Below are 16,386 nucleotides of genomic sequence, written 5' to 3'. Positions count from 1 at the left end.
AAAAGTGCAAAGAAACAAGGAAGGAGAGCACTGCTGGAGCTAGTGAGGGACACCAGAGCAGTGCAGAGTGCTCTGAAGGCCACATTGACAGAGGGCTTTGGAAGAGGGCATTGACTTCTGCCTGTTTCATCCCTCCAGGGCTGCCTGCCAGGGCACTGGGGCCAGTGCAGGAGCAGCATTGCATGGATGTGGCCAGCAATGGGGTGCAGCAGTGGGCTTGGTGATCTCTGTTCCATCTTTCATTGGCTTTTGGACCCTGAAAGGTTGCACAGGAGTCATGGGCTTTATCTTCTCATGGTTCAAAGATTGGTATCTATGGGCAGAAAAAACAGTCTGAAAGGGACTTTCCACTTTCTCCCACTTCTGCCCTCAAAAGTTATCAGCTGTTCCTCCTTTGCTCAGTGCTCAGGGGTCACACAGTTCAGTGGCTGGAAATCCTGTCCCTTGCTGAAAGCAGCAGCTGGGAAGTGCCAGGAGGATTTCCCCCTTACCAAAGCTGCCTGAGACACAGCAGCACAGGCATTGTGAAGGATCCCTTTGCTCCTTTGCTGTGACACCACATTTGTTCCAGCAGGCCAACGAGCAGGCCGGGCAGAGCAGGGACAGAGGGAGGACAGCAGGGACAAAGCACACAGAATTCACAGAATCACTGGGTTGGAAGAGATCTTTACGGCTATCGAGTCCAACCCAGCCCCAACACCTCAACTAAACCCTGGCACCCAGTGCTACATCCAGGCTTTGTTAAACACGCCCAGGGATGGTGACTCCACCACCTCCCCATGCAGACCATTCTTGTTCTTTATCACTCTTTCTGTGAAAAACTTTTTCCCAACATCCAACCTGAAGTTCATTTGGTGCAGCTTAAGACTGACTGTGTCATCTCGTTCTGTCAAGCAAGGACACTGCGGGGACAGAGCAGGGACGCTGTGGGCACAGTCTGAGGACACGAAGGGGACTCAGCAAGGAGGCGGTGGGGACGGAGCGAGGACACAGCGGACGGACAGGAGGACGCAGCGGGGACACTGAGAGGACGGCGAGGCGACATGAAGGGGACAGAGCAGCAAAGAGAGCGTAGAAAGGGCGGTAACAGAGCGGGGACACAATGGGGACACAGCAGGGACACGGACAAAGCGCGGACAGCCCGCAGTCCCTCACGCCGCCTCACGGCCCGCCCCGCCCCTCCCGTCACGTGACGGCGGCACAGCCAATGGCCGCGCGCTCCCGCCGCCCCGCGCGTTGCCGGCCAGCGGCCGCGGGGGGCGCCGTGCCCGCCCGCCATGCTGAGGGCCAAGGTGCTGCTGGTGGGGCCCCGTGAGGTGAGAGCGGGCCGGGAGCCCCGAACGGCACCGCCGAGCCCCGCGGGGTCACTGCGGCGGAGAGAGGGAGGAAGGGAAGGAAGGCAGGAGGAAGCGGGGCCAGGCCTGCATGCAGCGGGCCTGAGCGGGAGGAATGGCGCGGGGGGTTTGGGTGAGCGCCGACGTTGTGGCTTTGGCACATTAAATTCCTCTGTGTGTGTCCTGTCTTTCACCCCCGCGTTGTGCCAGTCTGGCAAGTCTGTGCTGGCAAACTTCGTGTCCGAGAGCACGGAAGGGATCTGCAGCTACAGCCCCACGCAGGGGGTCAGGTGAGCGAGAGCCCAGAGCCCCGCTCTGCTGTGGGTGCTGTGGGTGCCATCGCATCCCACCGTGCATCCATCACCCCGCAGGATCCTGGAGTATGAGAAACCCAACCTCAACGGCAACAGCAAGGGAGCTGCGTGTCGGTTCGAGCTGTGGGATTGCAGTGGTGATCAGAAGTAAGCCAGTTCCTCCACGTTACTGAACTCCTGATAGTTCTGTTTACAAGATATTGGTACTTAAAGCTCAAGCCAATGATCTGTTTGACATGAGTATTCCTGACTCTTCACCCCAAAATATTTTTATAGTTTCTGCTGTAAAGCATCCAACACTAGGTACTTACTCTCTGCCATGATCACAGCTGAACTCTGTTTTGGATAAGGACTGACTCAAAAAAGTTAAGTCCACAAGTCCTGGAATGAAGTTACAGATACAGGAGACAGAGGCCCACTCTGTAATTGCCCTCATCTCCATTAAATTATGTGAGTGGACTTCAAACAATGTATGCATATGATTGAGGCCTTAATTTCTAAAAGATGGAATTGAGAATGATCCATTCTTAGGGCAATGTTTAAGTTTAAATGAGCATTTGACCAAATTCTGCATTGTCAAAAAATCATCAAATTAGAAAATCATGGGATCAACTATCATAATAGATAAATAAAAATACTTAGAATATGATATGTAAGTGGCAAAGTTACTGATGTTATAGTAAAAGAGAACTTAATGTGTTCTTGAGTACTTAATGTGTCAGTCTTTCAATTTTCTGTGCTTTTCAAGGTTTGAAACATGCTGGCCGGCTCTGATGAAGGACTCTCATGGTGTAATAATAATCTTCAACCCTGAGCTGCCCAGCCACCTGAAAGAAATTGAGATGTGGTACTCGTGCTTCGTGCAGCAGCAGCCTCTCCTTGACAGTCAGTGTCTCCTGGTGGCACATCACAAGCCTGGCAGTGCAGGGGACACAGAAAACCTGTCCTTGGGTAAGGAGATGGAAAACTCCATTTGTGGCTCAGAGTTTTCATCGATCTTTGTGTCTTTAAAATTGTTAATACTTCACAGCTTGTATTTTTCATCCAAATCCCTTGATTAAAGAACACTGAAGTGCTTTGAAAAAACAGAAATAATGGATTTCAAAGGTGAGCAATATTCCAGTTTCGGGGAACTGGAAAGAAAAGGAAAGGAGAAAGGGAAGGGTTTTAGTTGCTTCTCCAAGTGTGTATGCAGCTGAGCCAGAAATTAGAACTCCTGCCATATTTTCTCATCAGTAGCAGTTTGGTTTTTAATTTGGATTTTTTTTTTTTTTGTAACAGACACTTTTTAGGGCATTAAGTCTGTATTTTTAGCCAAAAGAATGGGAGCCCTTTGAAATAAAAAGCTAATGAGCTGCATCTTAAAATTAGCAATAGGTACCTTAGATACTGCAAAATTATTTGTGGCTGTTTATGGCTGTGAAAACACACACTCCCTTCTGGGCAAACTGTTCCAGTGTTGAAACAAGCACGTTTGTTATAGGCAGTAATATATTAATACATATTAAACACAAAAATATAATTCCATAATTTTGAAGTAATCAAAGAGTATCATATCACTTCAATAATAAAATTGCCATTCAGTGCTCAATTTTTTTAATTCTGTTTAACTGAATGTGAGACCAGAACCAGACTTTATGCTTCAATAATAATAATAAACTTTGAAGAATTTAATCTGGCAATAAGCTGTATTTGTATGCAACACTGACAAACTCAGCTGCATTTCTCCTTGCCCTGCTCTGTGTTATCTGGGGTGTCAAACATTGTGTACCACTGAATTCCAGCTGAGCTGTCTCATGATTGGGACTATTTCTTTTATAAGAGGAATATACCTAATTATTCTTATTTCTTTTCAAAGCTTATCCACTGAACAAGCTAAAATTGATACATTCCAACTTAGAGGAAGATCCTGAAGATGTTCGGATGGAGTTTATCAAGTACTTCAGAAGCATTATCAACATAATAAATGAGAGCAGAGAGAGGGAAGAAATGTCTATTATCTCATAATGTTAAAAAAGATACTGAACAAGAAAGAAAAATATTATTTTCCTTTGTAAGCTATACTACCCCAAGGAGAATTTGCCAGGGTACAAATATTTCAGCCTGTGAAGAAGGGCTGACATCAAGTGAACTGTGGTGCCAAAGAGGTGGCTGCACATGCAGGAATTTGAGTGACTTTGTAGCTGCACTTTGGCATCAGAGGCACAGGAAGGTGTTACTATGTTAGTGTGTCCCAAAATACAAAGGTGTTGGTCATGTGTTCAGAATTCCTCTGTGCAGGGCAGCTTGGAGAAGAAATTCTGACAGAACATGAGACACTGGAGTTCTGCTGAAGCATCTGGACAAAGTGCTCATATCAGCTGGTGAAGTTTGTCTTTGGAAGTACAAACTGATTGGAATAGAGATCTGAGAAGTCATGGTGTAGAATCCACATTTTTATGTTCCAAGTTGTCCTTGTCTTTCTCTTGAGGAGAGCACAGTGCACAGCCATTGCCTTGGCAGGACAGAGCAGGTTGCAGTCTTTCTCAAGACTAAGTTTTTCTTCTATTCCAACAAAATGAACAAAATGTTGTGAGGACAATGTTTGGGTCTCTCTGGGAGGAAGGAATTGAAATCTTGGTTTAATGCAATATTCTGACTTATGTCAGGAGCTCCAATAAGTTCTGCATTCTCCAGAGGAGGAAAAGCTGTTTCAAAACTTTACTGTTCCCCTGTTGCATTGAAATAAGTGGTTTCATAGATAATTTATATTTCTGATTTGTTTGGTTTGCACTCATTCCTGTTCTTTGTGTGTTTTGCTGCAGAAGACTTTTTTTTTGTAACATGTGTTACTAAGGCAATAAAAACATTTTAAAAATGCATCCTCTTTGTTCTCAAAGGAGAAGTTAATTATGGGTTTGTGGAACTCTTAGCAACTTGTTTTATTTTTAGTAAGGAAAATAGTGATAAAGTTGTAATACATTTCAGCCTACAACAAGAGACATTTACAAAAACTTGGACCCAAGTAGCCAAAGGAATGACACCACATTGACACCATCTTTTAGTAAACATCCTTTAGAGAAATTATGTTATAAACCAGGAGTACTTAATGTATTTTAGTGCCAATCAACAGAAGTAGGAGATTCTTGGGGTTTTTTGGTGATCCAGCTTAATTAATCTACTATTTTTGCTATTTTCATAGTTCATCTCTGAGCAGTGAGTAGCCTGTCCTTGTGCAAGTGGCATATAAGGTGAAGGATTAAAAGATCTCTAAACAATTTCTGTTCTGCCATTAAAGCTAAAAGCTGCAGTTGGTTCTGGGAGGCAAATAGAGTGGTACTGAAGGAAAACACCAGTGAGAGAAAGGACACCAGGAAAGAAACAAGTGAAACAAGCAGAAAAAGATGAAAAAATAGGTTGGAGGTGAATAGTGGGAGTTTGCAATATCAACATCTGTCTCATTTACATGGCTTTTGAATAATCAGGCTTTCTGTGCTTGCAATCAGTGTCATAGGGTGGTCTGTTGGAGGCAGTTATTAAAAATACACAGTCTAACTAGAGAACAGTTTTTTTACATGCTGCCATAGATTACTTTTTCCTTGTTTCCAGCTGTGTGGTGCTGGGGCCAGTTTTTAAAATATACTGCCTTAATAAATGCAGTTTTTCCCAACAGCAATATTGTGATATTCATTGGTAAAAGACTGGTGTGAAGCCTACCAAATATTTTACTTGGAATGTAAAACCGTTTGGGTGATTCCAGGGTTTAAAAGTCAATGAACTCTCCTGTTCACCACCTTGCTTCATATAAAATGTTAATCATGATCTTACTTTAAACTGAAAAAAAGTTGTAAATTACAGGTATCTATAGACTGCAATACACTGTTCATCAGAGAAGAGAAATGGTGTTAGAACCAAAGGCAGATGTCTAGACTCGACTTTGTATCATCCAAAAAGGTCATAATACACAATAAATATGGAACATCATTCATAAAATCTGGCCAAGAAATGAATTTCTGTCATTGCTGAAGAGCAGTACAGGCATAGACTCATACAAAATTAATCCTTTGTACTGGAGAAGATAACAGAGAAAGTATTTATTCAGAAGTATCTTTCATGAATGATTTACAAAGGCCATCAGGGACACCCAGCAAGGAGAGAGGTGTGGGAATGCCAAGGAGCACCCGTGGGGTCTCTGACTCTGCCTTTCTGAGCTCTCAGAGCCTGCAGAGCCCCAGGAGGTGCCACATGCTGGTGTTACTCAGACTGAGGGGACAGCTGTGTCTCTGTGCCTGAGGCCAGGTGCTTCATGAGGGGCTCTTCTGTGCTCTGTCCTATTTCTGCAAGGAAGTGCCAGGCAGGTGTAAAGGAACCTGGGAGCACGTGGCAATCAGGCACAACTCAGCTGGCAAGCTGTGTGCTTGGGAGTAGGAACAGTCTAGGAGCAGAGAGAACAGCAGCCCTGCAGAAAGAGCACATTTATTTTATTTTTACATGCTGAGGACCTCACCACCATGCTGGGAGGTTTGTAAAGGCTTTTTGGAATGGCTGTTCCAAGAAGAGAAAGGCAGACAACCAGTGAAGTCTGTCAACTTCTCCAAAATGTAGCCTTCTCCAGGTGTCCTCAGTCTCAGAGTGAACAGTTCATGTCCCCTTCTCATCCTGTCAGCAGCCATGAGCTCCAAACCCTGGCTTTGTATCAGCTGTGCACAAATTTGGAGTTTCCAAGTTCCCTATCCCTTTCTGTGGATCCCTGTCCATACTGGAATTCAGTGGGTATTTTTTCCAGTGGTTTTTCTGTCATGGTTTTGGAAAGTGAGGCTGGAATCAGGAGCATAGAACGTTTTAAATATTAATTCATAAAAATAAATCCAGCCTCCAGAGTGCAGAATCCAAAGTTTCCAGGATATGTCAACCATGCAGTGAGAAAACAACCTGCCACTTCCACAGAAGTTATTCAGGTGCAACATTATTTTGGCACTGAATAATAATTCTGACAGGTTACTTCATTTTGTTTATGATACACAGAAATGGTTTTCAAAGTTTTATTGCTGTATAGCTACAAAACCCTTTATAGTTGTATGTGAGTTCTACTCACGTTCACACTCACCTCCCACAAAAGCAGTTAGGACATCACTGCTCTGGACACCTGACCTGTCTGGACAAAGAGTCAGCATGGACATTTGATAAGGAGCAGTCAAAGTCACAGGAACTCTGCAGGGGTAAAATGCAGAATTTTAAGACTTCAGGGTTATACCCATAAAGTTAAAGACTGTGGCTACTTTGCAAGCTGGTCATTGAAGCTATTTAAGCTCTTCAGTTGTAAGAGTTTGCTCAGGTTACCTCTTACAAGCTGTTTTCTGCACACACAGAACATTGTGAACCCAGTAATTCCTGGTGAGGATGAAGGCAGTTACAGGCAGTGCTACCCAGATGTGTGACTTGTTTACAACTAAACTTTGGGAGTAGCAGCAAAGCTGAATGAAACACATTTGGACCTTACCAAAAAAATGCAGCTTTCTTTTCAAGTCATATATTTTGAAGGCCAGGCCTTTGGTCTCAGTTGCTCTCAGCAGTATTGTTCTAATGGACACAATAGACATAAGAAATCCCACGTTCTATTTCTATTATTGTGCTGCCAAGTGACTAAAGGGAGTCATGTAGGCCCCCTCATTGAAGAGTGCCCATCCATGCTGGGGTTTTGCATGCTCAGTTTAAAATACCTAGGGTGCTGACACTCAGATGCTTTAAGAAGCAACTTCTAGAAGGTATCCAGGACCTCTTAAAATCACATCTTAAACAACCCAACTTTTCAACAGGAGTACCTTGCTCTGGAGGTCACTTGCATTTCCTCTTATCACTTCTCCAGAATTCTCCAGTTGTGGAATACTTGGTGCAGCAAAGATCTGCCAAATACCAATTTACCTTGTTGAGAAGTTACCTTCCTCAAGGTGCTGGAAACACTGCAGCAATAATTCCCCCAGCTTCAGTCAGTGCTCTGTGTGCACACATGGACATCATGGCACCCAGGAGTACCAGACACCATGTGCTGCTCCCCAGGCATTGCAGGGGTTAACTTAACTCCCCTTTTGTCACCTCAGGTGTGCATTTTTGCATTGATTCATACAGGTTATTTACTTAGGACAAGTTGTGTGGCTGAGCTTTGCATAACTAGACACCTTGGAAAGGCACCTGCTTAGAATTTGCTGAGAATTCATCCTGTGAAAATTCTTCCAAAATTACAGTGGGAGCCTCTCACCTCGTGCTGGAATCATCTCTGTGATGGAACTGGCTTGTTCAGGTTTGACCACCCATGCTCAAAAAGATATACTGAACCAGGAAAAGGCCACTGAATGGCTAAAGAAGAAATAAACAATTGTATAAGAAGTGTTGGTTTTTTCACTCTAGCAACATAGCAAGGGGATATCCTTGATGTCTGCAAATAAATCACAAAGAAAGAAATCCACTGCAATTACTTGGACATGAGGTAACAGGAGCAATCAGAAGAGTAGAAATGTTGTTGAAAAAGGGTTGGGCCATTGTAACTAAGGTACACAAACCTAACTAGAAAGCTCTCACCATCTGCTCTTTTTGCTTATTTTCCCCCTGCCCTTAAATTGCATGTAGAAATAATTTGACCTTGAACACAGGTTTTGGATTTTGTTTTATCTTTTTTTTTCCTGAAAGACACAAAAAGCAGAGGAAATCTAATGCATTCTGTCTGTGTGTAATAATCTAAACTAAAAGGCAGCTTTGGCACAATACTAAATGTGAACAAACTAGCCAACCAATAACTCCAGTCTGGAAGTTAAAGAAGGTTTCTAACAGAGTGGGAAAACCCTGGTTCCTTAACAGCATTTAATTAGCAGTTTGTGATAGATCATCACTGGACTTGATCCTTCTAGTCTGTCTCCCAGGAAAATGAGGCTTTTTAAAAAATTTATTCATGCAGGTATTTTTCTGCAGAGGTGGCAGTGAACCAGAACATCAGCTCCAAACTTCCTTGAACTTTGAGGAACTTGGATTCTGATTTGTGCTCCCCAGCTGGAGATCAGCTGAAGATATAGGTTGTACTTACACATATGCAGAGGAAATGAAGCAGTTTTATCAACTCACACCAGAAGAAAGATAAGACAAATTTTCTCACATGAGTCTCAGTACTTTAGAGAGTACTGCCTGAAGATGGGCACTGGGTTTTGCTTGCATAACTGTCAGACAGAAATAAAAAAAATGCCACGTTTTGCTGAGTTCTATTGTCTCTCCCTCCTTTTGTAAGGAAATTAAAGCCTATTTCTCTCCTAGTTCCATGAAATCTATCTGAATCCTGGTAACAAGTCTCTGAGAAATTGCTCAGAGGGAATAACAGACAAGGGTACACCCTCCACTGCTATGTTACTGCTCCATGAGTTCCAGACAAAAGCATTTCTTGTGGTTTGGCAGCAAGCATCTACTCCTAAAACCCTGGGATTGCATTGTTCTTTACATGTCAAAAGTTGATTTAGTACCCACAGGCACAGATTGCAGGGTCCCCCTTTTTAGAAGGGATCTCCAGGTTTTGCAGACTGCTGGGGTCACCTCTCACAGCAGTGACACCATTTGGGACAGTCACACCCCAGAGGACTCTAAAGAACAGACCCTCAGGTCTGCCCTGCAATGAATATTCCAGGATTTTTATCCTGACCTAGGTTAAATGGTAATACTCCAGAAACTGAGCAGCTGACTGCCAGGCCCATAATAACAACTCTGAATCATTAAATAAAGATACATCTTCAGGATAAATTATTGTTAAGGCTCCAAAATAGTTCTGCTGTGTTTGGAATTCTAATAATGGTAGGCAAGCTTGACTGGAACCTCTAATGATACAAAGATCTTGCAGTCTTGCTTATCTGTAGCTGAGTTAATGAGCCTGGGACCCAAACACAGCTATTATGAGGCCCTTCTGCTCAGAATGGTGTATCTTTACTTTTAAAGCAGATCATTAAAAGTAATATCTAATGAAAACTCCATCTGTTTTCCATTGAGCATACACTTGGCTTTTTTCTTTTTTATTCTCCAAGGCTCCATGAAGCTGTGCAGCACGCAGGGCTGACACTGTCACATGCTAACAGGACAAGCCAGCCCTTGATGCAATTCCTTTGTCCAGGGAAGTTAAATATTGGGTATATCTGGATCTATTAACATAAAGGTAACCTTTTGGACCTTTAATTTCTTTTATATCCAGGAGCAGGAGAGAGATGCACGGATATGAAGTGGTGTAATAAATTTTAAGTCACACAGACCTGCACAGAACCAAATCTACAGACCATAAATGTTATTTTGCATTAAAGCGTTAGCAATAAAAGCTGAGACTTGCCACTCTGTTCTCTCTCCTGTACCCAACTAAATGGGAATTTCTGAGCCCTGTTAAGACATAGGGTTAAAGACACAAAGTTGTGCAGTTGTGATCCCTACAGACACTCTTACAGTTTTCTATCACATGAACCTACAGAAGCCAAACACATGCACATGCAGTTTCCATTACTAAATAATTCATTTGCTAGTCCCAGAAAAACCTGGTAGTATCAGATACACAAACACTTTATGCTAAGTGCTGTTAAAGCCTAGTTTCCAACAGACTTGAGTCTTAAGGATTTACCCAAGTGAAGATTTTCTGTCCTCTTCTAAGGGTTTTCCTCCCTTATTCCCTATACAGACATGGCTACCTGCAGTAATTAATTTTTTAGGATTTTCACAGAACAAGAGAAACATGCCTAAACTGACCATGGAAATTAAAAGGATTTTATCCCATCAAAAGAGGGAAATTCTGGAACAAACAAAGTGGGAAACTGGGAGAATAGGAGAGAGAACAAGGAGGAAAGAGAATATTTTTGAATAGCACCAAGCTGTTTATGAAAAAGATTGGAAACTTGGCTCACTACAGAGCAGAAGACTGGACTCAGCAATCCCAAAGATAATTTTAATTCTACATTTCCTTCACCAGAACTGGTGATAGAATAGATAATTTTTCCTTTAGAATTAGTTTTCTCTGAACTTGCCTGTGCAAACATGTAAGTTAAAATGCATGTCACCTCTTTCCCATGCTCCAGCAAGGACAATAAAAAGAGAATGTGACCTCTTGTGTAGCCTGCAACAAGCATAAATTAATGATGATTTAATATGCTTTCAATGTGGATAAAAGTCCCATATTTCATACAGCTTTATAAATAAAGATATCTTCTATGGTTGTTCACAAATAAACCAGAAGAGAATCAAGCAGGTAATGTGGAAATACAAAATAATAAAGATTGATTATTACCTTTTGCTTTTGTAAAAAAATGAGAGTCATGTTTATGTTTGTTTATATGAATTGGCCCTAAACACTGTTGAAACTGGTTCATAATTCCCACACAGATTTTTAGAACTTACAATATTTAATTCCTGCAAGTTTTGTGAAAACAGACAGCCAAGCTAACAGAGATTATTCATTTCTCATTGAAAAAACAGGCTAAACTGAATTAAATCCCCATTAGACATCAGAGAATCCATGCCTAAACACAATCCAAGATATAAATCCATACGAAAAAAATATTTCACTGCTTGCAAAACTACTTGTATTGAATGAGATCACAGAGATATAACATCACTATGACAGAATCTAATCACCACTCAACAAACATTTTGGAAACAAGTCAGCAACCACATCTGCTTCACCAGAACCACAGCCTCATGTGACAGGAAGCTTATTAGAGACCCTGTCTCTCATTATTTTGTTTTTGCTTATAACTTCTCAGCATGAATATTCAATATTGCAAAACCAAGCAGCTTCCTTTACAGACCATCCAGAAAGGAGAAAAAAAATTGTGTCAAACATTCCAGATCCTGAGGAAATTGATGCCTGTGGAGCTATGGATTTCTACCAGCAAAACATCTGGCACAAAACAACATTAAACATGAATAACTTGCTTCTCTTTTGCCTTACCATTGGTGTGAGGCAATAGTAACTCCTCTGAAGTTTTCTTGATGTATCAAGCCTGAAAACAAGACAAAAGAGAAGAAATCCAGCCCTTTAAACATAGGAATGTAACTCAAAGTACCTTAATTTCTTAGTAGCAGAGAATGTTACATTGTGAGACATTTTTCTCTGTTACTATACATGAAACAGTTGCTTTACAGTACTCTCAATTCTGCAATTTAGGAATTCCCATTTGGTGCTCTTTCATAGCTTTGGTCATAGATCCAGGAGTCAGAGCCTCTAAGCAGGTAAATTTGGTAAAATTTACAGGGGAAAACACCACTCATAGGAAAATCTGTCCAGGAGTGAAGCCAAACGTCCAAAGTCTCAGCCAGGGTAACAGTAGCTCTGTGTACTCAGCCTTCCTTAGCTGAAACACTTCCTAAAGTGAAAGGAATCAACTGAAACACTTCCTAAAGTGAAAGGATTAATCTCAAATACTTCCTAAACTGAAAGGATTCATCTCAAATACTTCCTAAAGTGAAAGGATTCATCCCAAACACTTCTAAATTGGGTGGTTGTTGCTCTAGGATATGAAATAAAATGACATGGACACTGGAATCTCCAAGGTAAAAAGGGGGCCTTTATTTTTCTGACTCCAACATTTATAGATTTCTAAAAGTGACAGTGGATTGGAGGGTGAAAGTGCCACCTCTCCAATGTCACTGGACAAACCAACAGTCCATCAAGTTTCTCCTCCTCCATAAAAGAATGCAAAACAATGAGTTATTTACATAAAGTGTGTGAGAAAGTTTGTTACAAGAATGTAATCATCAGAAGGCTTAGAAAATCTTAAAAAATCAGGGTGACAGGTGGTTCATGTGCACCAGCCCTTGACTCACCTCTGCAGTCACAGCTGGTGATGTGAGAGCTGTCCCTCCTCACTGTGCCCAGCAGTGGGATGGTTTTGGGAAGGCTGGGGCTGTGGAATGATGATTTTGGGAAGACTGGGGCTGTGGAATGTTGTGTGACTGCAACATGGGCACCTCCATCTGTTGAGTGGCATCAGTCCTGTGACACCCCACAGCTCCTGTTTGCACATTCCTCAGCTCTGCAGGAGTTTTCCCTGCACATAAGGCTGGGCTGGCAGTGGCATTTGGAAGTGCTGAGCTGTGGGGCAGCACTCACTTTCTCTGGCAGGCAGGTGTTGCATGGATATATCCCCACCAGGGCCCTGTGGTGGTCAGGGATGTTTTACACAGACCAGAGCTCTCAAATAGGGTCCCACTCTGCAGACACATCAGACAATATCTTCCCAAAACCTTTGGATAACCTTTCTTTCTTCTTTCTCCATCACCTTGTGGACAGATAAAAAGCCTTTCAGGGAGATCTTAAGTCAGTGTTGCCATTTCAGCCCCACAGATGTCAAAGTGATTTTTACACTCTTTCTGCTCAGCTAATTGCCAAGCCCCAACAAAGGCACTTTAATGGGCTGCACCAGGCAATAAACCATCATCTATTGGCTCCAGCAACAAGGAAGGAAGAGAGGGAATGCAAAGCTGGAACAAAGCACAGACCCAGTGCAGGTCCAAATACTTGCAGAAACTGATTTATCCAAATATTTGATACCAGATGTTCTATTCAGACTATTTTAACAGAGCTCCACAGAACATTAAATGCTTCTCGTGTTTTCAGTATCCAGGCCACTCCATCTGGGCACTTCTGTCACAGGGCACAAACAAAACACTGCTTAATATTAATCAAAGAAGTGATTTTTGCTCTCTTTGCAAGTTCAATATAGAAAGAGTAAGAGCAAACATATGCTAAGCTGTTCCTGGGAACACTGAACACACCAGAGGAGCTGTCTTGGATTACAGCATTTCCAAATTATGCTCAAAGTCTTGTTTTGGGGAGGGTATATTACAACAAACATTGTGCTAAACTGGAGCACTCTTCATCTCTGATTAATACATATCTGGTTCATAATACACCAAATTAATATTTCCTTGTTTACCTAGAGTTTCCACAGATTACTGCATAGCTCCTAGTCCACAGAAAAGTTGCATCCTTTTTCTTGGACATTTATTTGGGTATCACTTCTTTACAGATAACACTATTTTTTGTCTGTGCCCATTTTTAGCCACATAGACTCCTTGTTTTCCTATAAGTTCCTTTTCTCTAGCCCATTAACAGCCTGTAGCCATATGTACTAAAAATTACTACTTACTGCACATGTCTGTGCAAAACCTTTCTCCAAATTATTTTAATTCTTGAAAGCCAGGACTACCTACATTTGCCAAACAGTGCCAGGCTGTTGAGACTGTGCAGTGGCAGCTGAGGTCACTTCTCCTTTATTTTCTCAGTTGTCAGTGCAGCCTTCTAGTCTCTTTCTGGTGATGCAACTCTGCAAAGGGGAAGGATAACAGGATAACCAGTTTTTTCTCCTCTCCATCATGGATTTAATTTACCTACTTTTCTTAACTGGCCCTATCTATTGCCACCTCCATTTCCTCCTTCCTTGTATCTCAGTTAGTAACTCCAACTCAGAATACAGCTCTTCTTTAAAAGATGTGACCCTCTCAGTTGTCTCCTGCCCTCCTGAGAGGATGAAAGCCCTGCCAGCCTTCCCTTATAAGTTCCTTCTCTAACTGGTGGAGTCTCTTTCCATGAACTCCTCGTGCATCCCGGCAGGTGCAGCTGGACCGTGGGATGTGCAGAGCTGCCTCTGTCCCAGCGCCACCGAGCTCTTGTGTGTTTACTCAGCTCAAGCACTGGATGGTGCTCGTGGCACTTCCATGCTGCAAAAGCGCTTTCCAAACCCTCCCACTTTTCCCGAGAGCTGTAAAAATCCCCCGGGGTCACATACAGTTGCAGGTCTAAGCCTCTAAATCCCAAGAAGAGCATGTTTTGACTACACAGAATGTGGCTGAGGTTGCAGTGGAAGAGGCTCAGCTAGGTAAGGACAAATGCCAAATGAAATGTCACTGCCTAACACACACAAATCCACAGAGCAGTGGCTTGCACATTCGGCCTCAAATATTTTATTTGCTAATTGGTTCCTTATCAGTGTTCCCCATAGCAACAAGGAAATGTAAGTGGCATCAAGTGGGCTGAGTGACATTATGTCTGCATGTAAATGTGACTGGGATTGTGCATGGAGGGGATGATCTGAGGGAGGTTAACAACATAATGTGAAAGCTCCTGTGGTCTCAGAGGAGAAAGAAGCTTCTTAATGCTGCCTGTGTGAGGTAGGGAAGCTATCTCAGCAGCAAGCCTTTTTGAGAGAATCAGACAGATTCTACAGAAAATGAGTTTGTTTGATCTTTTTGCCTACTAAGAAGTATTGATTTTACACCAGATGTTTGGCTTCAGTTATTTTTTATAAGAAGGTCAGAAGATTTTTGGTATTCTTAAAGGTGTCATGAATAAGCAAAGGAAATAAAATTTATAGGAAAGAAAAAAGCTAAAGGGAGATAGGAAAAAAACTTGAATGTTTATCACCTTTCTTTTGCTGATTTTTGTGCATCCCCAGGCAAATCAGGCTGTCTCTTTGAAGTTGCTCAGCCTTGTATATTGCTGATAATTCCTTCTCTTCCAGCTCTTCTAAAAGGCTCTTTCTTCAATGGAAGGTGCCATAAAAGTACAAAGTATTTTGTATGTCTGCATCTAAGGAACATAGATCTACAAAAGGCACTCTAGCAAAATAAAGCAAATAGAGAGAATGCTGTAACATTTAGAAGTCAAGGAAAAAGGGAATAAAAGGACTCATAAGGATGGGGTGGCATTGATGACAAACATCTGGGCTAGTTGGATGTATCCACTGACTTAAGATGTGGGATTCAAACCTGTATTGATAAATATTTGGATTGGACCACCTCTGGCTATACAGACATCAGCACAGCCCAGAAAAGGCTCAGGAATCACTGAAGAATCCCACCTGGAGGAAGGCCTTGAATTACTTTCCAACAATCCTACCTGGATTAAGCATTTCAGAGGGGGGGGTTGTTCATCTGAAGGACTTGCACAGATTTGGTGATCCCCTGAAAGTCTGCGACAACTCTTCAGCTGCCAAGTCTATTCTTCACAGAAAGACTGCTCCCTCTTCTTGGGTATCCTCCTTCTAAATGTCTCCAAAGACAGTCCTGAAAGGGACAAACTGAAGGTTAACAGCACTTGGATGAATAAAACACTCCAAACTGAGCACTGCTGTTGAAGCCTTAACATGGAAATCTTTTGGCTACACCATTTAATACGACACACACGGGACAATGAATTTTACAGTACTTGCAACACTCCCTCCTTCTCTTGGCAAGTGGGCATTGCAAACCATTAGAATTTATGGGATAACTGAGCTGCTTGTGCCTCAGAGGAAGAAAATGGGATAAATGGCCCAGTGCTGCAGATCTGCCATGACTCATCCCACTGAGTTAACGAACCAGCCACCTCAAGATTCAGAAATTGAGTGGAGGAGATGCTACTGCTCAGAGAACTGCTACTACAGGCAATACTTGAGTGTAAAACAGCCTCAAGAACCAGGAAACCTGTTGTTATTTTAGCTGTTACTTTGTTGTTATTTTCCTTTTTTTAAAGGGAAGTGTAATCTCATGCACAGAGTGAAAAACAAGAGAGTTCTCTCTGGGGTGCCACTGTCCTTGCTGTCCCCAGGTGCAGGACCACATTGGGTGTGCTCAGCAAGGCCTGAGAAATGTGTGGTGACTTGTTGGAACCCTGGCTACTGAGAATTTCAGACTTTCTATGCTGACAGGCACTGACCCCCAAGAGAACACTGCATTTGACCTGGAGGCCATGGAGAAGGCATCCAAAATTGAAT

The 16,386-nt window shown here is 42.5% G+C and overlaps 1 protein-coding gene and 1 long non-coding RNA gene across 2 annotated transcripts; one reads left to right on the top strand and one right to left on the bottom strand.

Moving 5' to 3' along the window:
* The first annotated feature begins 1,235 nt into the window (after positions 1–1,235).
* Positions 1,236–4,509, top strand: IFT22 (intraflagellar transport 22). The gene is made up of 5 exons (XM_063173778.1): positions 1,236–1,316; positions 1,545–1,624; positions 1,706–1,795; positions 2,397–2,599; positions 3,507–4,509. Exons 1-5 carry the CDS (start codon positions 1,278–1,280, stop codon positions 3,653–3,655), a joined length of 561 nt encoding a protein of 186 aa, XP_063029848.1. The 5' UTR covers positions 1,236–1,277; the 3' UTR covers positions 3,656–4,509.
* Positions 4,510–4,579: 70 nt separating this feature from the next.
* LOC134427719 (uncharacterized) lies at positions 4,580–15,718 on the bottom strand. Its single transcript, XR_010030220.1, has 9 exons — positions 15,531–15,718; positions 15,057–15,250; positions 13,847–13,959; positions 11,583–11,634; positions 8,703–10,748; positions 7,884–8,060; positions 7,450–7,530; positions 6,735–6,838; positions 4,580–6,086 (listed from the first exon to the last, which is right to left on the bottom strand). It is a non-coding gene; the product is annotated as an uncharacterized LOC134427719 (long non-coding RNA).
* Between the last annotated feature and the right edge of the window lie 668 nt (positions 15,719–16,386).

This window comes from Melospiza melodia, chromosome 21 (genome assembly GCF_035770615.1).
Source record: "Melospiza melodia melodia isolate bMelMel2 chromosome 21, bMelMel2.pri, whole genome shotgun sequence".
Lineage (NCBI taxonomy): Eukaryota > Metazoa > Chordata > Aves > Passeriformes > Passerellidae > Melospiza > Melospiza melodia.
The sequence above is the reverse complement of the archived record's forward strand: the minus strand, read 5'-3'. Positions and strand labels throughout refer to the sequence as shown.

What these genes read in the sequence shown, in the direction of transcription:
- IFT22 (XM_063173778.1), top strand. Translation starts at nt 1,278, where the DNA reads ATGCTGAGGGCCAAGGTGCTGCTGGTGGGGCCCCGTGAG. An exon ending in TGCTGGTGGGGCCCCGTGAG is followed by an intron (nt 1,317 to 1,544) that starts GTGAGAGCGGGC and finishes GCGTTGTGCCAG; the next exon opens with TCTGGCAAGTCTGTGCTGGC. An exon ending in CACAGAAAACCTGTCCTTGG is followed by an intron (nt 2,600 to 3,506) that starts GTAAGGAGATGG and finishes TTCTTTTCAAAG; the next exon opens with CTTATCCACTGAACAAGCTA.